Source organism: Heterocephalus glaber, unplaced genomic scaffold (assembly GCF_053883595.1).
Source record: "Heterocephalus glaber isolate CG9 unplaced genomic scaffold, H.glaber_assembly_v1.0 deba00001744, whole genome shotgun sequence".
NCBI classification, from domain to species: Eukaryota; Metazoa; Chordata; class Mammalia; order Rodentia; family Bathyergidae; genus Heterocephalus; species Heterocephalus glaber.
In genome coordinates, this window is record NW_028258450.1 from 2,191,023 (window position 1) to 2,216,495 (window position 25,473).

Below are 25,473 nucleotides of genomic sequence, written 5' to 3' on the forward strand. Positions count from 1 at the left end.
GGCCCAGGCAGAGGTGTAACTCGCTCAGCACCCCATTCTTCCGGGCGGTCAGACACCTGCCTTTGCTCCCTCACCTCCAGCCCACGGCCGGCCCTTTCCCCTCCCTGCCCCTGCCCAGTGAGCCTGCCCCCCTTGCTTATTCTCCTGTCAGATCTCTGTCCCTCAGGGAAAGCTTCAGGCCCCCCGGGTGAATCGGTCTCCTGTGAGTACTGTCAGCGCACTGTCCCCTTTGTTCTCTCCTTGTCACCTTCATCACACTCAACAAGGAGGTGTCTGAGTTGTGCCTCGGGATCATCCTGAGATTCTGGCAGACTGTGTGCCCAGGACTGGCTCTGTGTTGCTTGCCACCGTGTGTAGGGCACAGAGTAGGTCCTTAGCGGGGATTTGTCCCAGGCATGAGTGTGGAGAGCGGGGTGCAGTGGGGGCAGGATCCCTTGAGTGTCCTAGCCCACAAAAGCTCTTCCCACAGCAGTGTCCCTGGGTGCTATTCTGTGAGAGATCAGCCCAAAGTGAAAACAAATGCAAAACCCCCATGAGAACAAAATACGTGGGGCAGGGCCAAACAGCAGAACACCATTTGGCAATGAAAAGAAAACAAGTATCACCAAACACAGTGGAGCAAATCTGTAATCCCAGGGCTCAGGAGGCTGAGGCAGGAGGATTCCAAGTTGGAGTCCAGCATGGGCAACTTACTGACTTGTCTCAAATAAAATATAAAAAGAGGGGGCCGGGGATTTAGCTCAGTGGTTTTGCTGCCTGCTGCGCAAGCGCAAGAACCCGAGTTCAATCCCGGTACCAAAAATCATTCAATCAATCAATCAATCAGTCAAGTGCTGGAGGTGTAGCTCAGTAGAAAGCCCTGGGTTCAGTCCCCAGGACAGGGAGTGTGTGGGGGGTAGGGTGGGAGGAAGGGTGAAGATGCAGCCAGGACCTAAACGACTGAAAATTCCGGAAAAAAGTGTGCGGCAGAGCCCCCACCATGTCGGGGAGAGAGGAGCACTGTGCGCTATGTGCCCAGCAACGTCTGTGCCCTCACCGCAACCCAGAGCCCCTTCAGGGACAAGCAGGGCCCTCGCTGTGGCTAGGGGAGGAGGAGGGGAGCTCCTGTCCTGCAGGCCAGCCTGGGCCCGGGCTCTGCAACCTCTGCCCCCATCTGTGAACCCAGATGCCCTGCTGGACCTCACCCCTCTCTCCACCCGGCCCCTGAGGCCCCTCCTCCAGTCCCTACCTCCCTTCCTGAGCCCTTGTCCCTTTCCTGGGACCCCTCATTTCTTAAGTCCCCATTTCCCCCTCTGAACCTCCCTTCCTCCAGACGCCTCTGAGATCTCACCCTACTCTGGGCCCTCTGAGTCATGTCCCCCACTTGGGATCCCTCTGGGCCCCCATTCCTTCTATTCCTCTAAATCCATTCCATCTACCCACCTACCCTTCCACCCATCAGAGTTCATCCTCTTCACCCGGGCTTCTGTGGGGTAGTTCTGGGGACACTGGTGACCTTCAAAGCGGGATCCTACCTTCATGGGCCTGACAGTCTGATTGGAGGCCCATTTCCATCATCCTGAGTGGTTGCACATGCCTGTCCTTCTAGCACTTAGGAGACCCAGGCCATGAGAATTGCCTCGAGTTCGAAGCCTCCTGAGTGCTGGGATTTCAACTTCAAACAGCTTTATCTCTTCCTTTTTGTTCTGTTCTCTTCTGTTGTGTTCTGAACTCACGATTAGCCCAGGCTGGCGTTGAGCTTGCTGTGATCCTCTTGCCTCTGCCTCCCCAGGGCTGGGATCACAGGCGAGCACCGCCACACCCAGTCCTTCTTTTCTCTCACCTGTGTGCCCTTTCTTTGTCTTGCCTTCTCCAGCTGACAGGGATCCAGTATAATGTTGAAGAGGCCCTCAGAGTGGCATCACACCCTGAGCCTGCGGTCAGGGGGAAAATTCTGTCTTCAATGGTTAACTCGCAGAGTAGCAGGACTTGTTTGTTTCCTAGTCCATTCCTTTGGCCCTTTATGTAAGGGAGCCCCTCTGGGCCTGTCTTACTGAGAGTTTGCATCAGGAATCTGGGAAGAGTTTCGTGAAGTCATTTTGCTGCATCTCATGAGAAGATGGTGCTGTTCTTCTTTAGTGAATTACATTGATCTCTCTTTCTCCCTCTCTCTCCGTGATGCCCACGATTAACGTCTCTCTCCTTTCCAAGAACGCAGTGCATTGTCATGACCGATACTCACCGTGTTGTGCTATAGAACTCTTGAATTTATTCCTCCGAAGTGAAACTTTATGTCCCCTCACCGACATCCCCCTCCTCTCCTCAGCCTCAGTCCTGATTAACCACTATTCCCCCTCCTCTGCCCTAAGTTCCACTCCACATTGAAACGAGATCCTGCAGTATTTGATTATCTGTGCCTGGCTGATTTTGCTTCACTTAATGACCTTTGGGTTCGTTGACATTGACTGTATTAGTCAGCTTTGGCACCGAGGGACAAAATACCTGACACCCATAACTTAAAGGAGGAGAGGCTTATTTGGCCCCTTTTTTCATTTTTTGTTTGTATTTTGAGACCGGGTTTCCCTATGTGGTCCAGGCTGGCCTTGAACTCACAGTAAGGCTCCTGCCTCAGCCTCCTGGTCTGCTGGTATTACAGGCATGGTTCATCCCAACTGATGTGTTTTTTAAAGCAGGCTTTTTGTTTCTTTGCTTTTTGGTGGTGCTGGAGACGAACTCAGGGCATTCAGCCTGCTGAGCTCGTGCTCCACCATTGAGCTGCAGCCCGGGCCTTTTTTCTTAATGTCCTTTTAGTGGACATGAAGTGCTATTTCGTTGATTTCTCCGGTGATCTTTATTATTTCCTTTTACTTATTTTGGATTTAATCTCTTCTTCTTTTTCTAGCTCCTTCCTTCCTTTCCTCTCTCTATCCTTCTTTCTCACTTTCTTCTTTCTATTTTTTAATTCTTCTTCTTTCTGTACAAACAGAAATTTCTAGGTGGAGTGGCAGACACTGCAACCTCAGCACTCAGGAGGCTGAGAGGCTGAGGCAGGAGGATTGCCAAGAGTTCCAGGCCAGCCTGGGCTACACAGTGAGTTTAAGACCAGCCTGCGCTTCAGAGGAAGACATATATAGTGTATATATATGACATATGTATCTGTGGTATATAACACAATGTTTTGATAGATGTACATTGTGGAATGACTAAAGCGAGCTAATTAACTAGCAGTTATCTCACATTCTTATCTTTTTGTGTTAACAATATTTAAAGTCTACTCAGCAGTTTTTCAAGTACACAGGGCATTGTTAGGAGCCCCGGGCAGCACATCGTAAACAGCCTGAACCGCACGGCCTTTGACCAACATCCCTCCACCCCCTTTCTTCTTTTCCAATGGAAGCGTTTTCAAACTATAAATATCCCTCCAGCTGTTACTGTACCTCATGCTACATATGTCAACATACTTCCTTTCTTATTCAGTTTTACAGTCCTACTTTGTCTTTTTTTGGTGCTGAGGTTCGAACTTGGGTCCTTGCTCGGGAGCAGCAGGCAGTGAAACCACTGAGCTAAACCCCCGGCCCTACAGTCCTACTTTCGATTTCCTCTTTGCCCTCTTGGGTTATTTACTTTCCCAAGTTTTGTGGGATTTTTGAGATGTCTTCATGTTTTTGATTTCCATTATGATCAAAGCAAAATATTTTATAATACTTCAGTCTTGTTGTTGTGGTGGTGGTACTGCAGGTTGAACCCAGGGCCTTTGCCCTGAGCTTCATCCCCAGAACTTTTTGCTTTTTATTTTGAGACGGGGTTTGTCTAAGTCATCAACTGGCCCAGCTCAGCTTTGCTGAGCTCAAACTTGGGATCCTCCTGCCTCAGCCTCCCATAGTGCTGGGATTACTGGTGTGCCCCACCATGCCCTCCTACTTTACTATTATAGACAGCACCTGGCCCCGGCCTGTTCCTTCCTTCAGTTGGCCAGTCCCACCTTTTAATTAGAAGTCTTAATCCCTTCGCCTTTCCCTGTAATTGTGGAAATAACTAGACATGTGTTCACCGTCTTACACCTTGTTTTCTGTCTGTCCTTTCTTTTTTTTTTTGGTAACAGGGATCGAACTCGGGTCCTTGCACTTGCGAGGCTGGCAGCGGAACCACTGAACTAAATCCCTGGCCCTTCTGTCTGTCCTTTCTGACTCCTGTTCTCCAGCTGATCCTGTACTGCATTTTTAAAAGCTTAATTCAATATAATCTTAATGTTCCATTTCTTTTTTTTCTTCTTAATGTTCCATTTCATTTCCTTGTGGCTCCTTACACAAACCTTTAAAAAGCCTTTTCTCTGAACATGATTACAGATTGCTGGGAAGTTTCCAAAGCAGTTTCCCGTGGTCCTGAGCATCCTTCACCGGTCTCCCCTGCTGCTAATCAGTGTTTGGATGTCACTTTGGGCCCAGCTGGAGGAAAGGGGACGCTGTGAAAGGAGGGCTGAGCTGGAGCTGAGTGGGAGAAGCACCTACCTGGCCTGCAAGGTCCTGGGTTCCATCACCCGCACTGCCAAAAAAATGTTAGAGCCAGCCGTGGTGGCACACCCCTGTGATCCCAGCACTCAGGAGGCTGAGGCAGGAGGATTGCTGTGAGTTCGAGGCCAGCCTGGGCTACATAGCGTGACTGTTTTTCAAGATAAATAGAAAGAGAAAGGGGATAAGAAAGGCACCACTACCATCCCCAAACAAAGAGCCACAGCTAATAAACTGACAAAGAAGACAGAATGGAATCATTGAAAAGTACTTGATGGGCTGGGAGTTTAGCTCAGTGATACCAGGTCTGCCTTGCAAGCTCAAGGTCCTCAGTTCAAGCCCCAGTACCAAAAGAGAAGTACTTGATTAATCTGGGCATGGTGGTGCATCCCTGAAATCCCAGCACTTGAGAGGCTGAGGCAGGAGGATTCCAAGTTTCCGCCCAGCAAGAGACTTAAAAAAAATACTCTTCCTTTTTTTTTTTTTTTTGGTATCAAAGATTGAACTCAGGTTTATGCGCTTGTGCAGCAGGCAGCGAAACCACTGAGCTGAATCCCCGGCCTTAAAAATAATGCTAATAAGAGACAAATATTTAGCTCAGCAGCACGGCGCTTGCTTGGGAAGCACAAGGCCCTGAGATCAATTGCTGGTTTAAAAAAAAACACCTCCCCACCAAAATAATAATAATGCTGGGAATGTAGCTCAGCGGTAAAGCTCTGGGTTTCATTTGTACTGAAAAAAATCAAAATAAAAAGTTACCTTTCTTCTCCTGCTCAAAGATAGGACTTTCCATTCTCCAAGACAGGGTGTCACTGTGTGGTTCAGGCTGGCTTTGAATTCACTGCAGTCTTCCTCCCTCAGCCTCCTGAGTGCTGGAATTATTCCAGGCAGGTGCCACCGTACCGGGCACTGGCCAACATCTTACGTTTAAGTGCTTTGTGAGGTGGATGCCCAGAATATATCCTTGGAAGCAGATTTCTGGGAATAAAAGCAAACACAGAGCATGGGGTCGCATGCCTTTCAGCCCAGCTACTTGGAAAGATGATGCAGGAAGATTGCAAGTTCAAGGCCAGCCTGGGCATCTTAGTGAGCCTGTGATTCAAGATAAAATAAAAAGACCAAAAAAATGTGAAGATAAAACAAAAAGGACTGGGATGTAGCTCAGTGATAAAACAGTTGCCTAGTACGTGTAAGGTCCTGGGGTGAAATCCCTAGGACTGCAAAAAACAAAGAAACCCAAAAAGTCAATGTCACGCCAGGCCACGTCAGTGGGAAAGGCCGTCACACATCGCCATGTCCCAGCCTTTAGTTCCAGGAAGTCTGAGTACACCTGTGCCCCTGCCAGGTGTGGGGAGCACAGGCTACACTACCTCTGCCCCCAGACTCCTCAAGGCAGTAGTGGCTCAGACCGACACCCACAACCACCCCCAGCACCTGGCAGCCACCTTCCCCTTAAAAACTGTCCCTCTCCCCTTGTTCATTGCTGATTCTCTTTTCAGACTCAGCCCACTCACACCCCAGTGAAATGAACAGCCTAGCTGCGTTCACAAAGCCTGCCCGAGTGGTCTCTCTCCTGTCTGCACCTTCGATGCAGTAAACACACATCTTTATTGTCAAATTTTTCTCCATGGAGGCTGCACAGTTGCCTGACATTGGGGGATGGGAAGGATTCCTTCCAGGTTCATTGTATCCTGAACTAAGAACTGGACAGGACACACAGAAAAGGTGGCGAGGGAGTACATTTATTGAAGGTGGAAAAGAAGCAAGTGCTACAGGGTAAAACTGGGTGTGGTGGTGCAGTCCTGTAATTCCAGCACTTGGGAGGCTGAGGCAGGAGGATGAGGAAGGATGGAGGTCACCCTGGGCTCCATAGTGTGTTCAAGGCCAGCCTGTACCACACAGGGAAACCCTGCCTTAACCAAACCAAACCAAACAAAACCAAACAAAGCCCTCTACAAGCCAAGAGAGGGCTAGTGCAGCTGGAAGATAAGAGAAAAAGGTCTTTAGGGGTGGGGATTTAGCTCAGTGGCAATGTGCCTGCCTCACAATCCCAAGGTCCTGTGTTCGGTCTGGTCCATGGTACCAAAAAGAGAGAGAGAAAGGAGTCTTTGGTATCCAAAGTTCCTGGATCAGCTTCTCCCTCATGCAAATAAGAGACTTAGACATCTGTCCTATCAAAAATTCAGGGGCTGGGCTGGGGATTTAGCTCAGTAGTTCTGCTGCCTGCTGTGCAAGCGCAAGGTCTGGAGTTCAATTCCTGGTTCTAAAAAAAAAAAAAATTTCACTGAGCCGAGCCTGGTACCCTATTGAAAGTGTTCTATGGAAAGACTCACTTGGCTTCCAGCCAGATCCAAATGAAGAATTGAAAATAGCGTTTTTCTGATTGGTACTGGCAGCAGTGCTGGATTCAAATGAGGGATTGAAAATACCGCTTTCTTATTGGCTCCAGGTACAGTGCTCAGCTAGGCAGTGGTTTTGAATCCTGAGTTCTGCACATGTCCTCTGGGTTCTTATGACCCTTGAGCAGTTCTCTGTCACTTTGCCCCTGCCCTAATCTCCTGCCTCAGTGACACCAGCAATGCACTGGAGCATTCTCTCTAGCATATGAGGTTTTGCCAATATCATAGGTTAAAAAATGCTACTTTGGAGTAGTTTTTGTTAGTGTCCTTCACCCCCACCCTCCCCCTTTTTCTTCTCCTTTTCCAGTCCCGGAGACCCACCCCAGGGCCTCAGGCGAGCCTCCCTGGCCCTCTGCTGCTGGCCTGTCCCCACCTCCGTTGGTGAGGTTTTTATTACCAGGGACGGTGAGCAGCTTTCCAAAAAGTTAAGGACCACCTGTCTATCTTTCTCTGAGAGCTGTCTGTTCTTTTATGCATTGGAAAAAATTGAAGCTTTTGTCTTTTTTTTTTTTTTGGAACTGAGGATTGAACTCAGGACCTTGCACTTGCCTGGGATGTGGGGTTCCACTGAGTCACATCCCCAGCCCCAGGTCTTTTTCTGTATCATTTTAAAAAGTCCTTTATATATTAAGGAGACAGGCATCTCATGTATAATGTAAATTGTAAATATCTTCTCCAAGATTGTCTCAACTTTTATTTTGCTATGGCCTCATCCTTTTTTCTCTTTTTTTCTGTAATGAGAATTGAAACCAGAGGGAATAAACTGAGCTGCATTCCAGGCCTTTTTAAATTTTGTTTTTGAGACAAGGTCTAGCTGTCATTAGGGTGCCCAGCCTCCCAGCATGCTGGGATTTCAGGCATGGGCCACCACACTGAACTGGCATCACCGTTTCTTAAGCAATTTCTAATTGTGTTTTCGTAGATTTATTTACAAATTTTCTTTTATTGTGCTTGGTTTTTTCTCTAGTCTGTGTGTGTGTGTGTGTGTGTGTGTGTGTGTGTGGTTTTTTTGAGACAAGGTCTTGCTATGAAGCCCAGGCTGGCCTCAAACTCATGGTGAGCCTCCTGCCTCAGCCTCCCAAGTGCTGAGATTACAGGCGTGCATCACCACACCCAGCTGCTCCAGCATTTTACTATGAACCATTAAAAACCTACAGAAAAGCTGAAGAAATGACACAATTCTACCACCAACACCTGACCATCCCTGATTGACTCACCACTAGTTCATCTACCTTTCCCGAACCTTTCAAAGTCCATCACAGGGATAGCGCACTCCCCAAATAACTCAGCCCATACATGGTTAAACTACAGTTCAGTACTTATTAGTACTTCTTTTTGTTGTTTCAAGTTTTCAATATTTAGATTTTTCCTACTCCAAGATAGAAAAGAAAACCAAAAAAAAAAATTTTTTTTTAAGGGCCAGGAATTTAGCTCAGTGGTTTCACTGCCTGCTGCACAAGTGCAAGGACCTGAGTTCAATTCCTGGTACCAAAAAAAAAAATTAAAAGAAAACCCAGTATGATGGCACACGCCTTTGATCCTCCTCCCTCACCTTCCTGAGTGCCGAGGCAGGAGGATCACTGTGAGTTCAAGACCAGCCTGGACTACATAGCAAGCAAGGCCCTGCCTCAAAAAACCAAAAAAGGTGAAAAATATTGACTCTTGTACTCCAGCAATTCTGTTACCCTTTTTATGTGGGGAGTGCTGATTCATTTCAAGCTTATGTTGTGCATGATGTAAGGAAGGAAGGAATACAATTTTTACACATTGAAAGACTCCATTTTAAAATTATTTTTATTGAGATATCACCCACATAAGATTCACCCTTTTAATGTTTACAATTCCTGAGTTTTCAGTACATTCACTAAGGTGTGCAACCACCACTACAATTTCATTTTTTTTAAATTTAAAAATGTCACCTGCCAGGGATTTAGGTGAGGGGCACTGCACCTGCCTTGCAAGTGCAAGGTCCTGAGTTCGATACCCGGTGCCAGAAAAAAATTTTTTAATATGTCATCAAATGGCTGTCTAGCATTTCACAGCGCATATTAAAAATTCCATCTTTCTGCCAGAGGGGAGTGAGGCCATCCTTGTCACCCAACATCCAGTGTCCCACCAGCCTGCTTGTCTCTTTGTTCCGACCTGAGACCTTCTGGACGGCATCTTCACTGACACAATTTTTTTTTTTTGGTACCGGGGATTGAACTCGGGTCCTTGTTCTTGCACAGCAGGCGGCAAAAACTACTGAGCTAAATCCCCGGCAGAGGGCATCTTCACTGAGACCGCGTTACCACGCTTTGAAGGAAGGAGAAAAATTTGACCTTGCTTACTATAGACAGAAGCCGGATTCCCCAGCGACTGTTGGTAAGCCATACGGGTATGATGAAAGGCAGCAGGAAGCTCTGCAGGAGAGAGGCAGAGTCAGCTCGGCCTCCCCTTCTGCCTGCGCACCCCCAGCCCAGGCAGGGAGCGCCCGCCCAAGAGGCACCTGCAGTTCGTGGTTGAGGCAGCCACAGACGTGGGAGGAGAGGCCCAGCGTGTCCAAGGCCGTGCGGGCGAACTCGTCGGCACTCTTCACCAGCAGCCCGGTTGAGTTGTTGTTGATCATGTTTGTGGAGACAAACGAGGGGCTCACCGTCTGCAGGAGAGGACGGAAGGGGTCCAAGAATCAATGCTGTGCCTCTGTTAAGACCCACCCACCTCCCCTGTCTAGCTGAGTATCCAAGACCCCAAGACCTAGACCCGGCCCCCAGATAGAGCCCTGCCCTAGACCCCGCCTCCAAGGCCAAGGCCATGCCCAGTCTAGACCCCGCCCCCAGATGGCGATGGCCCAGTGGCCTAGACCCCGCCCCTAAAGCCAAGGCCACTCCCCAAGCCCTAGACCCACCCCCAGGTATAGACCCCACCCTCAACGCTCCATCCTAGCCTGCGGTGGGAACACAACCCCATGGATCCCTATTGAACCACTGATCTTTAAGTCACCAGACTCTCTTCCTTCTCCTCCAGAGCTGCTACCCCAGCCACATCCTTTGAGCCCTCCACCCGCCCCCAGTCGGGCACCTGGATGGTGACACCGTGAGGGGAGTACTCTGCGCCCACAGCCTCGGAGAAGTACTGCACAAAGGTCTGCAGAGGAAGGAGAGGAGGTCCCGGGAGTGAGGCCCTGACCCCCGGGCCAGGTACTGTTGTTCCCCTTGTCCCACCCCCATTCAGCACTTTCCCACCATGAGCTCCCAGCCAGGACACAGGGAGAGGGAGGACTCTGGCTCAGCAGGGCGCCCCCCGGAGTCTGGGGGTCCGGGTACCTTAGTGGCTGAGTATAAGGCAGTAGACAGGATGCCCCTTTCAGAGACTAAGGAGGACACGTTGATGATGACGCCCCTGCCCCTGGCAGAGCAAACCGTGTTAGAAGGTGGTCACTGCCCAGGGGGATAAAGGGGCGGGGTGGGAGTCCCCACCCACCCTTAGCCGGAGCCCTAATCTGAAAGGCCTGGGGAGAGTGGGGACTGGGACCTGGCATGGTAGTGCATGCCCATAATCCCAGGAGCCCGGAGGCTGAGTCAGGAGGGTCACGAGTTGGAGGTCAGTTCAGGCTGACACACACACAAAAAGACTTGGAAGCGGGGCGGGGCTGGAGAAAGGGGAAAGCCTGGAGGCTGGGGGCATCGATGACAGAGCGGCTGAGGGGCTCTCACCTGCTGACCATCTGGGGCAGGACGATCCCGGTCATCTGCAGGCAGAGGAGGTGCCCATGTCCCCTGGCCTCCTCATCGAGGCGCTCTCACTGCCCCTCAGGGCCTGTCCCGGGCCCCCCGCCCCGCAGGATGGGACGCTCCGGGGTGGTCACAGCTGGGCTGCACCTGGACCCGGCCCTCCCCGCCCACTGACCTGAGCCGCCGACATCGTGTTGCAGTTGATAATATCCGAGATGCTCTGGGGACGGAAATGGAACCGGCCACTCCCTCGCTCCCCAGCCTCATCACACCAGCCGCATCTTCTCATTTCCTACCTTAATTTTTTTCTTATTTTAACAATTCACACATTTGGGGACAAATGGTTCCCACTAGAATTTAAAGCACACCGTCCTTTGACCATCAACTGCACTTGTAGCAACATGCGCCTTTCCAAGATTCTCACACACAAGATGCTCAAAGCTATTTGTTGCCAGGCCAGTGAGGTGCTTCGGGCCTGTGATCCCAGTGACTTGGTAGGCTGAGGCAGGAGGAGGATCACAAGTCTGAGGCCAGCCTGGGCAACAGAGTGGTTTTAGCGAAATCCTGTCTCAAATAAAAGGGGCTGGAGATGCCGCTCAGTGATAGAGGGCCCCTGGGTTCAGTCTACAGTACCAGGGGGAAAAATGTAGAATGTACACACAGCAATGTGGATAAATCTTTAGTATAAACAAATGAACACATGCCAGGCATGGTTGTACATTCCTGTAATCCCAGCATTTGGGAGGCTGAGGCAGGAGGATCCCCGCGAGTTCAATCCCAGCCTAGGCCATATAGTGAGACTCTGTCTCAAAACAACAACAAGAAAAAAATACAAAACACTCAAATAACCAGAAATTAATCTTTAACCTCCACCCTTATGAAGACATGAAATCTTGACCGTGTGCTCAATATGTACCCCCTTGCCATCGGCACCAGGTGACCCCTATCCTGACTCTAACACTGGCAGAATCATTCAACAGGCCTGAATTTAGTCAGGTAAGTGGGACACTGGAGTCCACATCCCTTCATCTTGGGCTTCCCGACTTAGCATTTGTGAGACTCGTCCCCCTGTGGTGAGAGAAGGTCATCTGTGTTCACTGCTAGAATCCTCCATTGTGGGAACTCAGCGCACTTCATCAGCCACTCAGGCATGCATGGGCATCTAGGTCATATCTGTGTTGATACTGTAACAAATAATTTACTAAGCACATGCGCCGGGCTGTTGGAGGACACTGCTCTCATGCATAATGCAAGGGAAAGGAAAGGATCACGTGGTAGGCAATTGCAGTAAGTGTGTGTGTGTGTGTGTGTGTGTGTGTGTGTGTGTTACTGGAGATTTAATCCAGGGCCTTCTCACTGAGCTACATCCCCAGCTCTTCTGTTTTTTGGGGTTTTTTTGGTACCAGGGATTGAACTCAGGTCCCTGCACTTGCAAGGCAGGCGGCGGAACCACTGTGCTAAATCCGCAGCCTCCACAGCTATTTTTTATTTTTAAATTTAAAAAATTTGAAACAGGGTCTCACTATGTCACTAAATTGCCCAGCCTGGGCTTCAAACTTTCAATCCTCCTGCCTCAGCCTCCCAGAGTGCTGGAATTACAGGCATGGGCCACCTTACCCACATAAAATTAAAAATTTTGGCCATCCATGGTGGCGCACATCTATTTTCCTAGCCCCCAGGATGCTGAAACAGGAGGATTAAGTAGAGTTCAAGACTAGCCTGGGCTACATAGCAAGACCCTGTCTCAAAAAAAAAAAATTTACAACTTTTATACATAAAAGGATACTACCAACAGAGAGAAAGGCAACCCCAAGTGGTAGAAAATATTTGCAAATCATATATCTGATAAGGAAGGAATTTCTAGAATATATAAGGAACTCCTCTACCTCTCAAACATTGAATGAGTCATAGAAGAAATCCCAGGGAAATTAGCAAACACTTCGAGAACCCCAAAAATAAAGTAAAATGAGTGCACCACAGAGGAGTGCTTATGAGACCCAGAAACAGCCCTGCTAAGGGGGAAATGTATAGCTGCAAGTGCATTAGAGAAAAAAGAACAGTTAAAATCAACAGCTCTTCAACTAATGGAAATAGACACACTAAACCCAAAACTAACACAAGATCAAGACTAAAACAGAAACTAGCAAGATAACAGACAGTCAACAAAACAAAATAAAAAATGTGGTTCTCTGACCAAAAAAAGAGGCTGAATTTAGGAAAATCAGAAATGAACTCCAGGGGTGATGATACACAGCTGTAATCCCAGCACTTGAGAGGCTGAGACAGGAGGATCGCTGAGATCAAGGTTGACCTCAGCTACATAGGGAGACCTTTCTCAAAAATTAATACATAAAAAAAAGGAAAGTGAAAAAGCCAGGTGTGGTGGGGCACAGCTGTAATCTCAGCACTTGGGAGGCTAAGGCAGGAGGATCCCTGCAAGCTCAAGGCCAGCCTTTGGACTACACAGTGAGACCCTGTGTCAAAACCAAACCAAACCAAACCAAACCAAACCAAACCAAACCCTCCCTACAAGGAAAGACCCATGGACCAGACAGCTTCACTGCTGAACTGTACCAAACATTTAAAGTAATAAGAATCCTCAAACTCTTCTAAAACCTTAAGAAAGAGGGAACAGGGTTGAGGATTTAAATGCTCACTGGCGCCGTGCCTGGCTTGCAAGCACAATGTCCTGAGTTTGTTCCCCAGTACAAAAAAGAAAAAAAGAAAAAGGGAACATTTCCTCCCTTATTCTATTTCTGCCCTGATACTGGAGCCAAAGACACTATAAGAAAACTAAAGACCTATATCCTATATGAACAGTGATGCAAACATCCTAAAAAAAAAAAAAGTAGTAGCAAACCAAACTGAGCAGCATATTGAAAGGATTATCCACTACTCCCAAGGGGGATTTAGTCCTGGAATGCAAAGATGGTTCAAAGTTCAAAACTCAATTTATGATACATATTACAAGAAAGAAGGGGAAAGACACGATCATCTCAAGTGACCTGGAAAAAGCCTTTAGAAAATGTAACAGCCTTTCGTGATAAAAACATTCAGCAAACTAGAAATAGAAAGAAACGATTTCAACATAATTGAGCCTGTGTATGAGAAGCTACCGCCTGCATCATACTCGATGGTGATGGACTGAAGGCATGAGAAGCCCCAGCCAGAGAATTCATGCTCAAAAGGCACTGAAACTGGAAAAGAAGTGCAATTATCTCTGTTCATAGATGCTAAGATCTTCTGTGCAGAAAACCCTAAAAAAAACACACACATACAAACTTTTAGAACTAATACCAGAATTCTCAAAATAGCAAAATACACAATCTACACAAGAAAGTCAGTGGCAGAACTCTTGTCCCTGGGCTCCAGCTCCAGTGCTACAAAAGACAAATAGAGTCCGTGTGCTGCTCTACACCAGCCACGGATAGTTGGGAAAGGGAGCTAAGTAAACAATTTCATTTACACTAGTGAAACAAAAGAGAAGGGAAGAAAGAAAAAGTTAGTCAAGGAGGTGAAAGACTTGCATGGCTAAAAAACTAGAAAACATTGCTAAAAGATATTAATGGAGACCAAAATAAATGTCAAGACATCCTATGTTCTTGAGTTGGAAGTTTTCATTTTGTTAAGATGCCAGTTGCACCTCCATTGATTTACAGAATCAACTCAGTTGCTCGCAAAACTCAAAGGACCCAGAATCACCAGACTAAACTTGAAATAGAAGAATAAGATTGGAGAGCTCAGTATTGCTGATTTCAAAATTTACTACAAAGCAGCCAGATGTGATGGCACACGCCTGTAATCCTGGCCTTCTGGGAGGCTGAGGCAGGAGGATTGCAGTTGAAGACTAGCCTGAGGACTTAGCGACTTAGAGACCCTGTCTCAAAAGTTTAAAAAGGACTGGGGATGGAGCTTAGAACAAAGGCATTGGGTTCGATCCCCAGTAATAGACACACACACAAGAAAAGAAAAATAGAACGAAAGAAAGGAATACTCAGAGCCTAATGTCATCAGCACCAATGGTGCTCACCTGAAGTGGACAAGAACAGAGTCTGGAATTAACACCTGCAGATTATTTTTGATAAGGGCACCAGGATCACTCACTGGGGAGGGGACAGTCTTTTCAATCAGTGGTGCTGGGGAAGCTGGATATTCACATGAAAAAGAATGAGGTTGCCAGTGATTTAGCTCAGTGGTTCCTCCACCTGCCTTGTAAGTGCAAGGTCCCAAGTTTGATCCCCGGTACCAAAAAAGAAAACAACAAAGAAAAAGAATGACGTTGTGCCCTTGATCAAGAATACCCCAAAGCTGGGCATGGTGGTGCACACCTGTGATCCCAGCACTCTCAGGTGGCTGAGGCAGGAGGATCACAGTGAGTTCAAGGCCAGTCTGAACTACATAGGGAGACCTCGTCTCAAAAAAAAAAAATCCACAAATAAAGCCAGGCCAAGTGATGCACATCTGCAATCCCAGCTACTCAGGAGGCTGAGGCAGAAGAAGGATCATAAAGTTCAAGGCCAATCTGGACAACTTAGCCAGACACACACACACACACACACACACACACACACACACTCTCTCTCTCTCTCTCTCTCTCTCTCTCTCTCTCTCTCTCTCTCTCTCTCTCTCTCTCTCACACTACTCCTAATAAAAATTTAGAGAATCTACATTCTCTACAGGGCAGCGCTGGTTCTCCCATGTGGGTAATTCTGTACATTTAGGACCAGGCAACATGAAAGGTGAGAACCAGGCTCAACCCAAACAGTTGTGCAGGTTGGGCACTGCAAAAGGGTGCGTCATTCAAGGACAGAGACTTGTAGTTTTTTTTTTTTTTTTTTTGGTACCGGGGATCGCACTCGGTCCTTGTGCTTGCGCAGCAGGCGGCGAAACCACTGAGCTAAATCCCCAGCCCAGTTGTAGTTGTTTTAAAAAGTTTTCCAGCCAAAGGCAACCAGCACCTTGGGCTCCGGACGCCGGTGCATTCTTCGGCCTGCCCCACAGAGGGCACGAGAGCGCCGCGAGCGGCCGGGGACTCACCTGGCCCACATTCTTGGTGTCCAGAAACTTCTGCAAGTTCGAGTCGGAGGAGGACAGGCCGCCATACAACATGCCCACATTGTTCACTGCGCAAGAGGTCGCACGGTGTCCCTCACAGGGCCAGGGACACTGGGTGGGGGACAGGGAGGGGACTCAGTGCAGCAAGCGGGCGACTCACCCAGCACTCCGATCTCCAGGCCCCGCAGTCCTGCCTCGATGGCACCGTAGATCTCCAAGCCCCCGGTGAAATCGGCCTGAATGACGCGCGTGGACCTGCCGTGGAGCCGCTCTGGAGGACAGAGGGGGATCAGGCTTTGGCCCCGCCCCAACCCAGGCTGCAGCTCACAGAGCCTCTGGCTGTCAGCTGCCCCAAACCCCTGCCCAGGGCTGGGCGGAGCTTCTGCACGCGCACTCACCGATCTCCCCCGCCTCGTGCTCCAACTTGCTGAGGCTTCGGCTGATGAGGACGACGTTCAGCCCCCTCCTGGCCAGCTGCGGAAATTCATTCACTTCCTCAGTACCCCCGCTGCCCCTCGCCAGGTACTGAGGATTGAACCCAGGGCCTTCGCACTGGGCTGCTTTGCCAGCCTTTTCAAATCTTTTTAGACAGATGCCCCCTCAGTCGTCCAGGCCTGGTTTCAACTTGCGATCCTCCTGCCTCGGCCTCCCAGAGTGCAGGGATTCCAGGCGTGTGCACCTACACTGGCCTATTTTGCACATTTGGTCATTTACCGAGCCAAGAAAGATGGGCCACGTCCTGACCTTGAAGCTCAGTGTTAGAGCCCTGTGGTCACAGCGCTGGGCAGAGAAGCGCAGCCCGGGGAGGAGGAGGAAGTTCCAGGGAGCACAGCTACGAGGACAGCGGGCGGACCGACATGGCCATGGAGGCTGTGTGGGAGGGAGCTCCAGGGCCCAGCCTCCGCACGGAGACTCTGCTTCTGCGCTGGGCAGTGTAAGCACCCGCTCCACGCCTGCGCTCCTGTCGGTCTCTCTCTCATTCCCGTGTGTCTACCGCGCACCTGCTCCTGCTGCGGGATTGGGGACGCGCTGTGATTGTGACACCCCCACGTTCAGCCCCTCCCATACACGCTCCACTCAGCTGCAAAGCGCAAACCCAACCCTGGTCCTCTCCTGCCCAGAACCGGCCATGGCTTCCCAGGGAGTCTGTGACAAAACCATGCTTCTCATTCTGGGCCTGTGTGGCCTGGCTCCTGCCCCTGTCTTCAGCTGCACTTCCTGCCGTGTCCCTCTGTGAGAAGCCAGGCATAGCAATGATTCATCTGGTCCTGACCAGCACCTCCTGGTTTTCCTGCCCCTGGGCCTTTGCACATGCTGGTCCTTCTGCCCTAAAGCCCCTTCCCCTTGATGCCAAGTGAGCAAATACACAAATTTGGGGAGTGGGTGTTGAGCAGCATTTCGATGCCTGTCTGTCCATCTGCATGCTAAGGGTGACACATCATGGGACTTACTGTCCCTCAACTGTGAAGGAGGCTGTGCCCAAATGTCTCAAGTGCTCCCCAGATCTGAGAGGGTGATGGTGTAAGAGGTATTCATTCATTCATTCATTCACTCATCATATGCTTCCCAGCATCCACTTTGTGATGGGCAACGACCAGGACAGTCACAGCCTGGCCCTGTCAGCATCACAGGGCAGTGGCAGTGGGTGGGACAGACCAGTCCCCAGACAGCGATGGCAGAGAGTGGTTGTCACTACCAACCAACTGCAAAATCTCCCTATATCCAACTGTCTCCCTTCCACTTGTAACTCAGCTGTCCTTCTGTTCTTGCCGGCTCCAGGACAAGGCTCCAGCTTTTCTCCTGCCCTCCCTGTGCACAGCACCCCTCTGTCTGGGTTATTGCCATCAGCACAGGAACCTACCCTTGTCTTCCTTGTCACCCAATATCCCAACAAATGGTCCTCTGTCCAGGCTCTCCTCCCCCATTAGGTCCATGTCTCTGGGATCTGTTTCACCATAAGCAGCCATCCAGATGTGCAGAGGCTGCTGCAGCCATGTTCCAAGGGGGCCTGGCTACTGCTCAAAGCAGACTTTGGCATCATCTATGTTATGCTGGTTTTAGGTGCATGCAGAATGAGTTGTGAGGTCAGAGATGCTTCCACCCAGATTTCCAAGGAAGGCCTGGGAGGCCAGGCAGTGAGGCCTGAAAGGGCAGTGCGTGAAGCTGTAGGAATGAAGGCAAGACCTAGGGCACTGGATAAATCAGAAATGTGGGACATCTGCCAAGACAGCTACAGGCCCTGAGTAGGAGCTAGCCCGAGAGAGAGGCTCTGTGTGCTGTGACCCAAAAAGCCCCGGAATGGGCCTCCCACAGGCCCTCAAACTCACATCTCAAAACTATGTGCCCCAAGGTTGGGGATTCAGCTCAGGAGCACCATGTCTGCTTCACAAGTGCAAGGTCCTGAGTTCAATCCCCAGTACCAAAATAACAAATCTATGTGCCCTAGACTTTGATTATAGAGCTACAGGACTTAAACTTTGCCCTGGTGCGGTTCCTTTTTTTTGGTACCAGGGATTGAATTTGGGATGCTACACTTGCAAGGCAGGAAGGCGGTGGCACCACTGAACTAAATCTCAGCCCCCCCCCCCCGCTGGGTTTTGTTTTAAATCTTGTTTTTTTTCTGTTACTGGAGACAGACTTTGCACTTGCCAGGCAGTCATGGTGCCACTGAGCGAAATCCCCAGCCCCTGCTGGGTTTTGCTCTTGCTTCCGAGTGATATTTTTAAATCCTCCACCAGCAGCATTTTGGAATGGGAATGATTACCTGTTGCTCTTGTACTTTGAGATTATATAACCTATCTTTGATTTTTTACAGTGATTCACTGATTCAGTCTCAGAGAAGGCTTTGGTTTTTTTTGTTGTTCTTTGAGATGAGATCTGGCTATGCAGTTCAGGCTGCTCTTGAACTCAGTATGTAGCCCAGGCTGGCCTTGAATTCAGTGATCTTGAACTCAGCCTCCCAGTGCTGGGATTCTAGGCATGTGCCACCATGTCCAGCTTTCGGAGGAGACTTTGGATTTGGAGTTTTGAGAAATGCTGAGACTGCTGAGACTTTGGGGAAGCAATCATTGTGTTTTGCCTGTACATGGTATAGTTGCATATGTCAGGTGAAATTACTAATTTATTCTTGGGTTTATTTCCAGGTAAGAATGTGTTAAGGAGATGTGTTTGTGTACCAAGTTGACAAGAGGCGAAACGTGGTAATAAAGCTTAACTATATCAACTTGACTGGGCTGGGAGCCAGAGAAGGGATTGGTGTGCCTGCCACAGGGACGTGATTCTGGGCACTGTATGGGTCTCTGGCCCCTACCTCTCTGGTGGGTACTGTTCCATTGCTTGGCTTCCCAGCCAACATGAACTAAGCAGCTTTGCTCTCCCACGCCTTCCCACCACGCTGTTCTTGCTTTGGGGCCAGGCAGCCATGGACTGAGGCCTCTGAAACCATGAGCCAGCTGGACATAGTGGTGCATACCTGTAATCCCAGCACTCAGGAGGTTGAGGTAGGAGGATTTCTATGAGTTCAAGGCCAGACTGGGCTACATAGTGAGTTCAAGGCCAGCCTGGAGTACATAGGGAAACCCTGTCTCAAAATACAAACAAACAAAAAATGAACCCAGGAGCCAAATAAGCCTCTCCTCCTTTAAGTTATGGGTGTCAGGTATTTTGTCCCTCAGTGCCAAAGCTGACTAATACAGTCAATGTCAATGAGCCCAAAGGTCATTAAGTGAAGCAAAATCAGCCAGGCACAGATAATCAAATACTGCAGGATCTCGTTTCATTGTGGAGTGGAACTTAGGGCAGAGGAGGGGGAATAGTGGTTAATCAGGACTGAGGCTGAGGAGAGGAGGGGGATGTCGGTGAGGGGACATAAAGTTTCACTTCGGAGGAATAAATTCAAGAGTTCTGTAGCACAACACGGCGAGTATCGGTCATGACAATGCACTGCGTTCTTGGAAAGGAGAGAGACGTTAATCGTGGGCATCACAGAGAGAGAGGGAGAAAGAGATCAATGTAATTCACTAAAGAAGAACAGCACAATCTTCTCATGAGATGCAGAAAAATGACTTCACGAAACGCTTCCCCCTTTCCTGATGCAAACTCTCAGTAAGACAGGCCCAGAGGGGCTCCCTTACATAAAGGGCCAAAGGAATGGACTAGGAAACAAACAAGCCCTGCTACTCTGCGAGTTAACCATTGAAGACAGAATTTTCCCCCTGACCGCAGGCTCAGGGTGTGATGCCACTCTGAGGGCCTCTTCAACATTACACTGGATCCCTGTCAGCTGGAAAAGGCAAGACAAAGAAAGGGCACACAGGTGAGGGAAAAGAAGGACTGGGTGTGGTGGTGCTCACCTGTGATCCCAGCCCTGGGGAGGCAGGGGCAAGAGGATAAGAGCAATTTCAAGGCCAGCCTGGGCTAATCATGAGTTTGAACACAACAGAATAGAATAGAACAGAACAAAAAGGAAGAGACAAATCTGTTGGAAGTGGTGGTACATTCCTGTAAGCCCAGCATGTGGAAGGCTGAATCAGAGCATCATTGTGAGTTTGAGGCCATCTTGGGCCGTATACTAAATTCAAGGTCAGCCGGGACTATATAGGAAGACCTTGACTCAAAAGATGACAAAAATTAAAAATTTTTACAAACCGCCCTGAACTTCATATGACACTCTGTCTCTAAAAACAAACCAAAAAAACCCCTTTGCAAATGACAAGGTTGGTTACAGATAAGGTGTCATCAAATTATATGTCAATGATTAAAATTTTAAAAATGTATTCTCGGATGGGCTAGGGATTGAGCTCAGTGGTTCCGTTGCCTGCCTCATAAGAGCAAAGTCCCAAGTTCTATCCCTGGTACCAAAAACAAAAAGAAAAAATATATTCTCCTCTAGAATGTTCCCTCTTGCTTCCAATGCATTTACCCCAGTGTTCTGGCCACTTTCTGAAGCAGTTCTGGAAGTCCTCTTTCCTGTCTTGTGATACTGGGGATTGAACTAGGGACCTTGCGCTTTCGAAGCAGGTGATGGAACCACTGAGCCAAATCCTGGGCCCCCTCTTTCCTGTCTTGATAGTGTGATCAAAAATACAGTGACCGCCTGTCCAGATGCCTTCCAATGGGAAGGTAGGCTTGTGTAGACATTACCCTTTGTCCTCATCCACCACATTCACCAGAGCTGGCAACATGCAGCTTCTGGCTCTTCTGCAAAGCCAAAATGATCACGAGAAGTCAAACTTTTAATTGATTTAGGACACAGAGGCAGCCACGACATCACATCTAAAGACACTCACAAAAGGAGACTTCCAGGAAGCTCCAGAATGACGGAATCAGTCTTCTTTTCCTGACTTTCTCCTCCATCCTGACCACCACCTGACATACCATGTACTTTATCTTGCTTACACCCATCTCCCCTGGCTACAAGATAAAGTTCCATGAGGGCAGGACTTTGATTTTTTTCTTTTCTTTTGTACTGACAATCAAACTCAGGACCTTGCACTTGCCAGGCAAGTGCAGTGCCACTGAGGAACATCCCCGGCCCTGATTTTTTTTATTTAGAAAAATGTTTATTGGTATGGTTTAGATATACCTAATGATAACATTCAACGTGGGGAATATGTACCAGTACATGATGTATCCTGCCTCTTCTTTTCTTTCCCATTCCCCCCTTATGTACAATAGTGTTGTGCCCATTTTTTCAATGTTCTCTCTTTTCTTGTCCCTCTTTTCTTTCCCCCTACCTCCTCCCTTGTTCTCCCTCTCATTTAAACATTTTCTTCCCGTTTTCCAATGTCTATTGTAGATTTTAGGACTTTGATTTTTTAAAAATCTGTTTTGCTCACTGTTACATCCCCAGTTCCAAGAAGATGCCTGACACAGATTAGGTGGTCAATAAATAGGTTTGTTTGTTGGTTGGTTTGGTGCTGGGGATAAAACTCAGGACCTTGTGCTTGGTGGGCAGGCGGGGTGCCACTGAGCTAAATCCCTGGCTCCAAAAGTAGGTCTTTTTTTGTTCTTGTTGTTTTTTTTTGTACCAGGGATCGAACTGAGCTCCTTGCACTTGTGCAGCTGGCAGCAAAACCACTGAGCTGAATCTCTGGCCCAAAACATAGGTTTTGAATGAATGAATCCAGGTGACAACGGGAGGGATGACAGGGTGGGGAAGGGGCAGCTGGTGACAGGCAAATCCACACGGAGCCCCTCACCCACTCACCTCGTGCGCGTAGGCCTTGCCAATGCCGCTGGTGGCTCCTGTCACCACTAGGAGAGAGAAGGAAGAGGGCAGGTGGGCGGCTTCCTCCCCGAGGTCCCTGCCTGGGTTCCCTGTCCCAACCCCAGTCCATCCGGGTCCCCCAGGCTCAGGTACCTCCCACCCGGAGGAGCCCCCTGTGCTAGGGCTCGTTACTCTCGCTGTCCCCTCGCATCTGCACACAGCCCCAACCACTGTTTCTGTTTTTTCTCCAGACAGGGTCTCCCTGTGTAGCCTGGCTGGCCTCAGTCTCCCCCCGGTGCTCCCGACTCAGCCTCCCCAGGGCTGGGATCACAGGTCTGCACCAGCGCAACCAGCTGGACCAGTCTCCTACTGCCTGGGAACCCAGGCTTGGCACGTGAAAGCGCTGTTGCACATAGCTGACCAGAGGCGTCCTCCCCTTGTCCCGTCCGTCCACTGGCAGCTCTCTCTCCGCCACCTGCTCCTCTCACCTGTACAGCTCTGCAGACTTAGTGCCCCTCCTGCCCTGGTCGCCCCAGCCTTTTCCTCTCTTGCTGCCACGAGTCCCTTGGCCGCTGCCTGGATGCAGCAGGGGGGACTCTCACCTGTCACCTACACCCGTCACCCTTCACCTGTCCTCGGTCCTGCAGCCCCAACCCCACCGCCTCGGGAGGACCCTGCGCCCCTTACCTGCCCAGGCTCCCTGCGCCCGGAGCCAACGGTTGCCGCGGCGGACCTGGGGCAGCAGGTACAGGTACACTGCGCGGGCCACCCCCCAAGTCGCCCGCAGCAGCAGCCAGGAGGCGGTGATGGCCCCCAGCGTGCTCAGCGCATCCCACCTGGACTCCATCGCAGCTCCTGCCCCGCAGCCTGGGACCCGCACGGAAAGCAGATGGCTGGCAGCGGGAGTAAATGCTGCTCCACTTTTTCTCTGCAGCCTCCCTAAAGCCGGCCATGCCCGGCCACGCCCAGGGGCCAAAGTCCACCCACCCCTAGCTCCGCCCCTTGAGCGGTGGTTTGAGGGGGCGGGACTTGCATGCTGCGTGTTTCTGGGGGTTTCTGGGGCTGTTTGCTTCTGTCCCCCAATCAGCCTACCTGCTGTGGGACCCTGATTTGTTGTTTTGTTATTTCTTGGTTTGGGGTTTTGTTGACACAGTGTAGTTCAGGCTCGCTGTCTTAGTTACTTTGCTCATTGCTGAGGCAAAATACCAGACACCCAGAGTTAAAGGAACAAAGGTGAATTTTGCTCACGGTCCCTGATTGGCACGGTGGCGTGGCAGAGGGGCATCTCAGAGAAGAAACAGTTCATGGTGGGCAGAAGACAGCGAAAGACAAGCAGCAGCCATAAACAACAAGTGACAGGCGACCCTCTTGCTGTCCCTTGTATCTTATCCAGGCCTCCTACCCTTAGGGTGGTAGCACTCACACCCACGGTGGGCACCTCTAATCCTAGCCAGATCTGTGCCAAACCAGCCAGTGGACTAATGTAATACTCACACACTCTGAATCCCGGCATCACACACTCGATCCAGCCACTTCTGAAAAGCCCCACCTGTGACTGCATGAGGGTTTGGGGTGGGGATATCCAGGCCAAGCTGTAACACTGGCCTTGAACTCATTATGCAGCCCAGGCTGGCTCCAAACTCACAGCCATCCTCCTTCCTCAGCCTCCCAAGTGCTGGGATTACAGATGACCACTCCTGGCCAGATCTTCACTTTCTTACACCATCCTTCAGAGTGGCCTTTGAATCACGAATGCTGCCCCTCTGCACCCACTTTGGGGACACCTCTTGCGGTCATAGTGAAAATTTATGCTGAAGTCTAGAAAGGAGCTCTGGGTCTCCCTGAGAAGGTTTACTGGACTGAGCTGCTAGTGGAGTGAGAAGATCCTGTTGGTCAGAGGTCAGAGGACAGAGCCCTTGATTTGGAAAACCTTCCATATGTGAAAAGATTTGACAGAGCTCTCCTCCTAAACAACAGTCTCCTTGGTACAATGGGAAGACTGTCTAGGAAGAGCACACACCCTACAGAGGGAGAGAGGAAGGTGGCAGGTGCGGTGGTACAGGGCTGTGATCCCAGCTAGCCGGGAGGCTGTGGCAGGAGGATGATAAGTTAAAGTCCACCCTGGGGAATTTAGTGAGGTCCTGTGTCAAAATGAAATTTTAAAGGGCTGAGGACATAGCTTCTCACTCCCTGTGTTCAATCCCTAGCACTGTGAAAACAAATTTAAAAATAAGAAAGAAGGGCACAGACATGTACATAACCAGCCTTAGGGACAACCTGTGGGAGGTTAGTAAAAAACAACCAAGGGCCGGGGATTTTGCTCAGTCGATCTCCTGCCTGCCTCTCAAGTGCAAGGACCCGAGTTCGATCCCTGGTACCAAAAATATAAACAACAACCAACCAAATAAAACAGAAATCAGGACCAGAAAATTTCTGATATTCAGTGTGAAGAATAAATAAATGAAAGGTGTAGATCAGCCCTGACTGTCAGCCTAGCAATCCATGCATAGATTCCAGCCCAGCACCGCCCATGGGAGAAGGCACTGAGACTACCATTGCTTGCTGCCGAGTCTACAAAACCAGTAGCCAGTGAGCCCAGCCCCCTCTGCAAATTCGGAGCCTGCCCACTGGGTGCCTCGAGATGTTCACAGGTGATGAGGAAGGCCAGAATGTTGGGAGCTTGTCCTGTACAAAAAAAGAGGAGGGGGAGTAGGCAGGATTGTGGGGGACGGAGGAAGGGGAGCTGGGTGTAGCTCAGACCCAAGGCCCTGGGATTGGGGGGGCCTCTTTTGGGGTGGGGGAGACAAGGTCTCACTATGTAGCTCAGGTTGCCTTTGAACTCACTGTGTAGCTCAGACTGGCCTCGAACTTGCGGCAATCTCTTGCCTCAGCCTCCTGAGTGCTGGGATTATAGGTGAGCACCACCATGCAGGGTAAGAAACAGGTTTAATTTTTGAAAAGTGAACCCAAGATGTAGGTCCTTGTGGCTTGACAGATGTGGGAGTGTTTAAAAGAACTTGGTAGGGGCCCTTCCATTTAGGGAGGGGATGATCTAAAGGTGACTCCATCTTCCAAACCTTAAGTAACACATGATCCTTAGGTTGAATTTTAGGGCCCTGAATTGAATTGAACTAGAGCCTCATGCTGGAAGGGCTTTATGCCCATATTCTAGTACTTCTCCCTCTACCTGAACTAGATTGATGCTGTGTTTTACCATTTTCTGTGTCTTAGGGTCAGTGGCTAGATCCACAGCTAGATGTGGCCTGTCAGACCATTTCCTAAGGGCTTAGCTGGAGAGAGGCTTTAGGAGCAATTTTAAGCCTTAGTAAAGCAATAGGTAACAGTTTTAGCTAAGGCTCTGAGGTTTCTTGGCATAGTTTTCTCAGGGTGGTTTGAACACCTACGTTGGCCCTTTCAACCTTTCCTGACATGCCACCATGGCTAGCTCTAGGCCCTGTGTCTGAAGGTCCCACCACCTGGGGACCAAGCTCCCAGCTCTTGAACCAGGAAAGAATCGCTTCCGGACCATACACCCTCCATCCAGAGCTCCCGACTCAGCCAGCCTCACCTCTATTTCTCAGTGTGCTTTCTTTTATTCTGAGATGGGGTCT

At 49.6% G+C, this 25,473-nt stretch overlaps 2 protein-coding genes across 3 annotated transcripts in view; one reads left to right on the forward strand and one right to left on the reverse strand.

Moving 5' to 3' along the window:
* The window catches only part of LOC101725302 (very-long-chain 3-oxoacyl-CoA reductase-B-like), a 52,968-nt gene extending 37,739 nt beyond the window's left edge, over nucleotides 1–15,229 (forward strand). Inside the window, exons 15-17 of the mRNA XM_087200520.1 lie at nucleotides 4,326–9,250; nucleotides 9,893–10,065; nucleotides 10,682–15,229. The gene's annotated coding sequence lies outside the window, so the exon portion shown is untranslated. The remainder of the gene's footprint in view (nucleotides 1–4,325; nucleotides 9,251–9,892; nucleotides 10,066–10,681) is intronic.
* On the reverse strand, nucleotides 6,209–22,825 carry LOC110347267 (very-long-chain 3-oxoacyl-CoA reductase-B-like). Of its 2 annotated transcripts, XM_087200517.1 has the most exons (12): nucleotides 22,550–22,825; nucleotides 21,863–21,909; nucleotides 16,053–16,128; nucleotides 15,815–15,925; nucleotides 15,637–15,722; nucleotides 10,775–10,819; nucleotides 10,582–10,616; nucleotides 10,192–10,273; nucleotides 9,947–10,012; nucleotides 9,375–9,524; nucleotides 9,217–9,288; nucleotides 6,209–6,376 (listed from the first exon to the last, which is right to left on the reverse strand). In XM_087200517.1, the coding sequence occupies exons 1-12, from the start codon at nucleotides 22,707–22,709 to the stop codon at nucleotides 6,257–6,259; spliced, it is 1,050 nt and encodes a 349-aa protein (XP_087056643.1). In that variant the 5' UTR covers nucleotides 22,710–22,825; the 3' UTR covers nucleotides 6,209–6,256. The 2 variants fall into 2 exon arrangements, with proteins under 2 accessions (XP_087056643.1, XP_087056644.1); XM_087200518.1 differs by lacking the exon at nucleotides 10,775–10,819.
* Nucleotides 22,826–25,473: the final 2,648 nt, after the last annotated feature.

What these genes read in the sequence shown, in the direction of transcription:
- LOC110347267 (XM_087200517.1), bottom strand. Translation starts at nt 22,709, where the DNA reads ATGGAGTCCAGGTGGGATGCGCTGAGCACGCTGGGGGCCATCACCGCC. An exon ending in GCACGAGGCGGGGGAGATCG is followed by an intron (nt 15,926 to 16,052) that starts GTGAGTGCGCGT and finishes TCTGTCCTCCAG; the next exon opens with AGCGGCTCCACGGCAGGTCC. An exon ending in CCTGGAGATCGGAGTGCTGG is followed by an intron (nt 15,723 to 15,814) that starts GTGAGTCGCCCG and finishes CCTCTTGCGCAG; the next exon opens with TGAACAATGTGGGCATGTTG.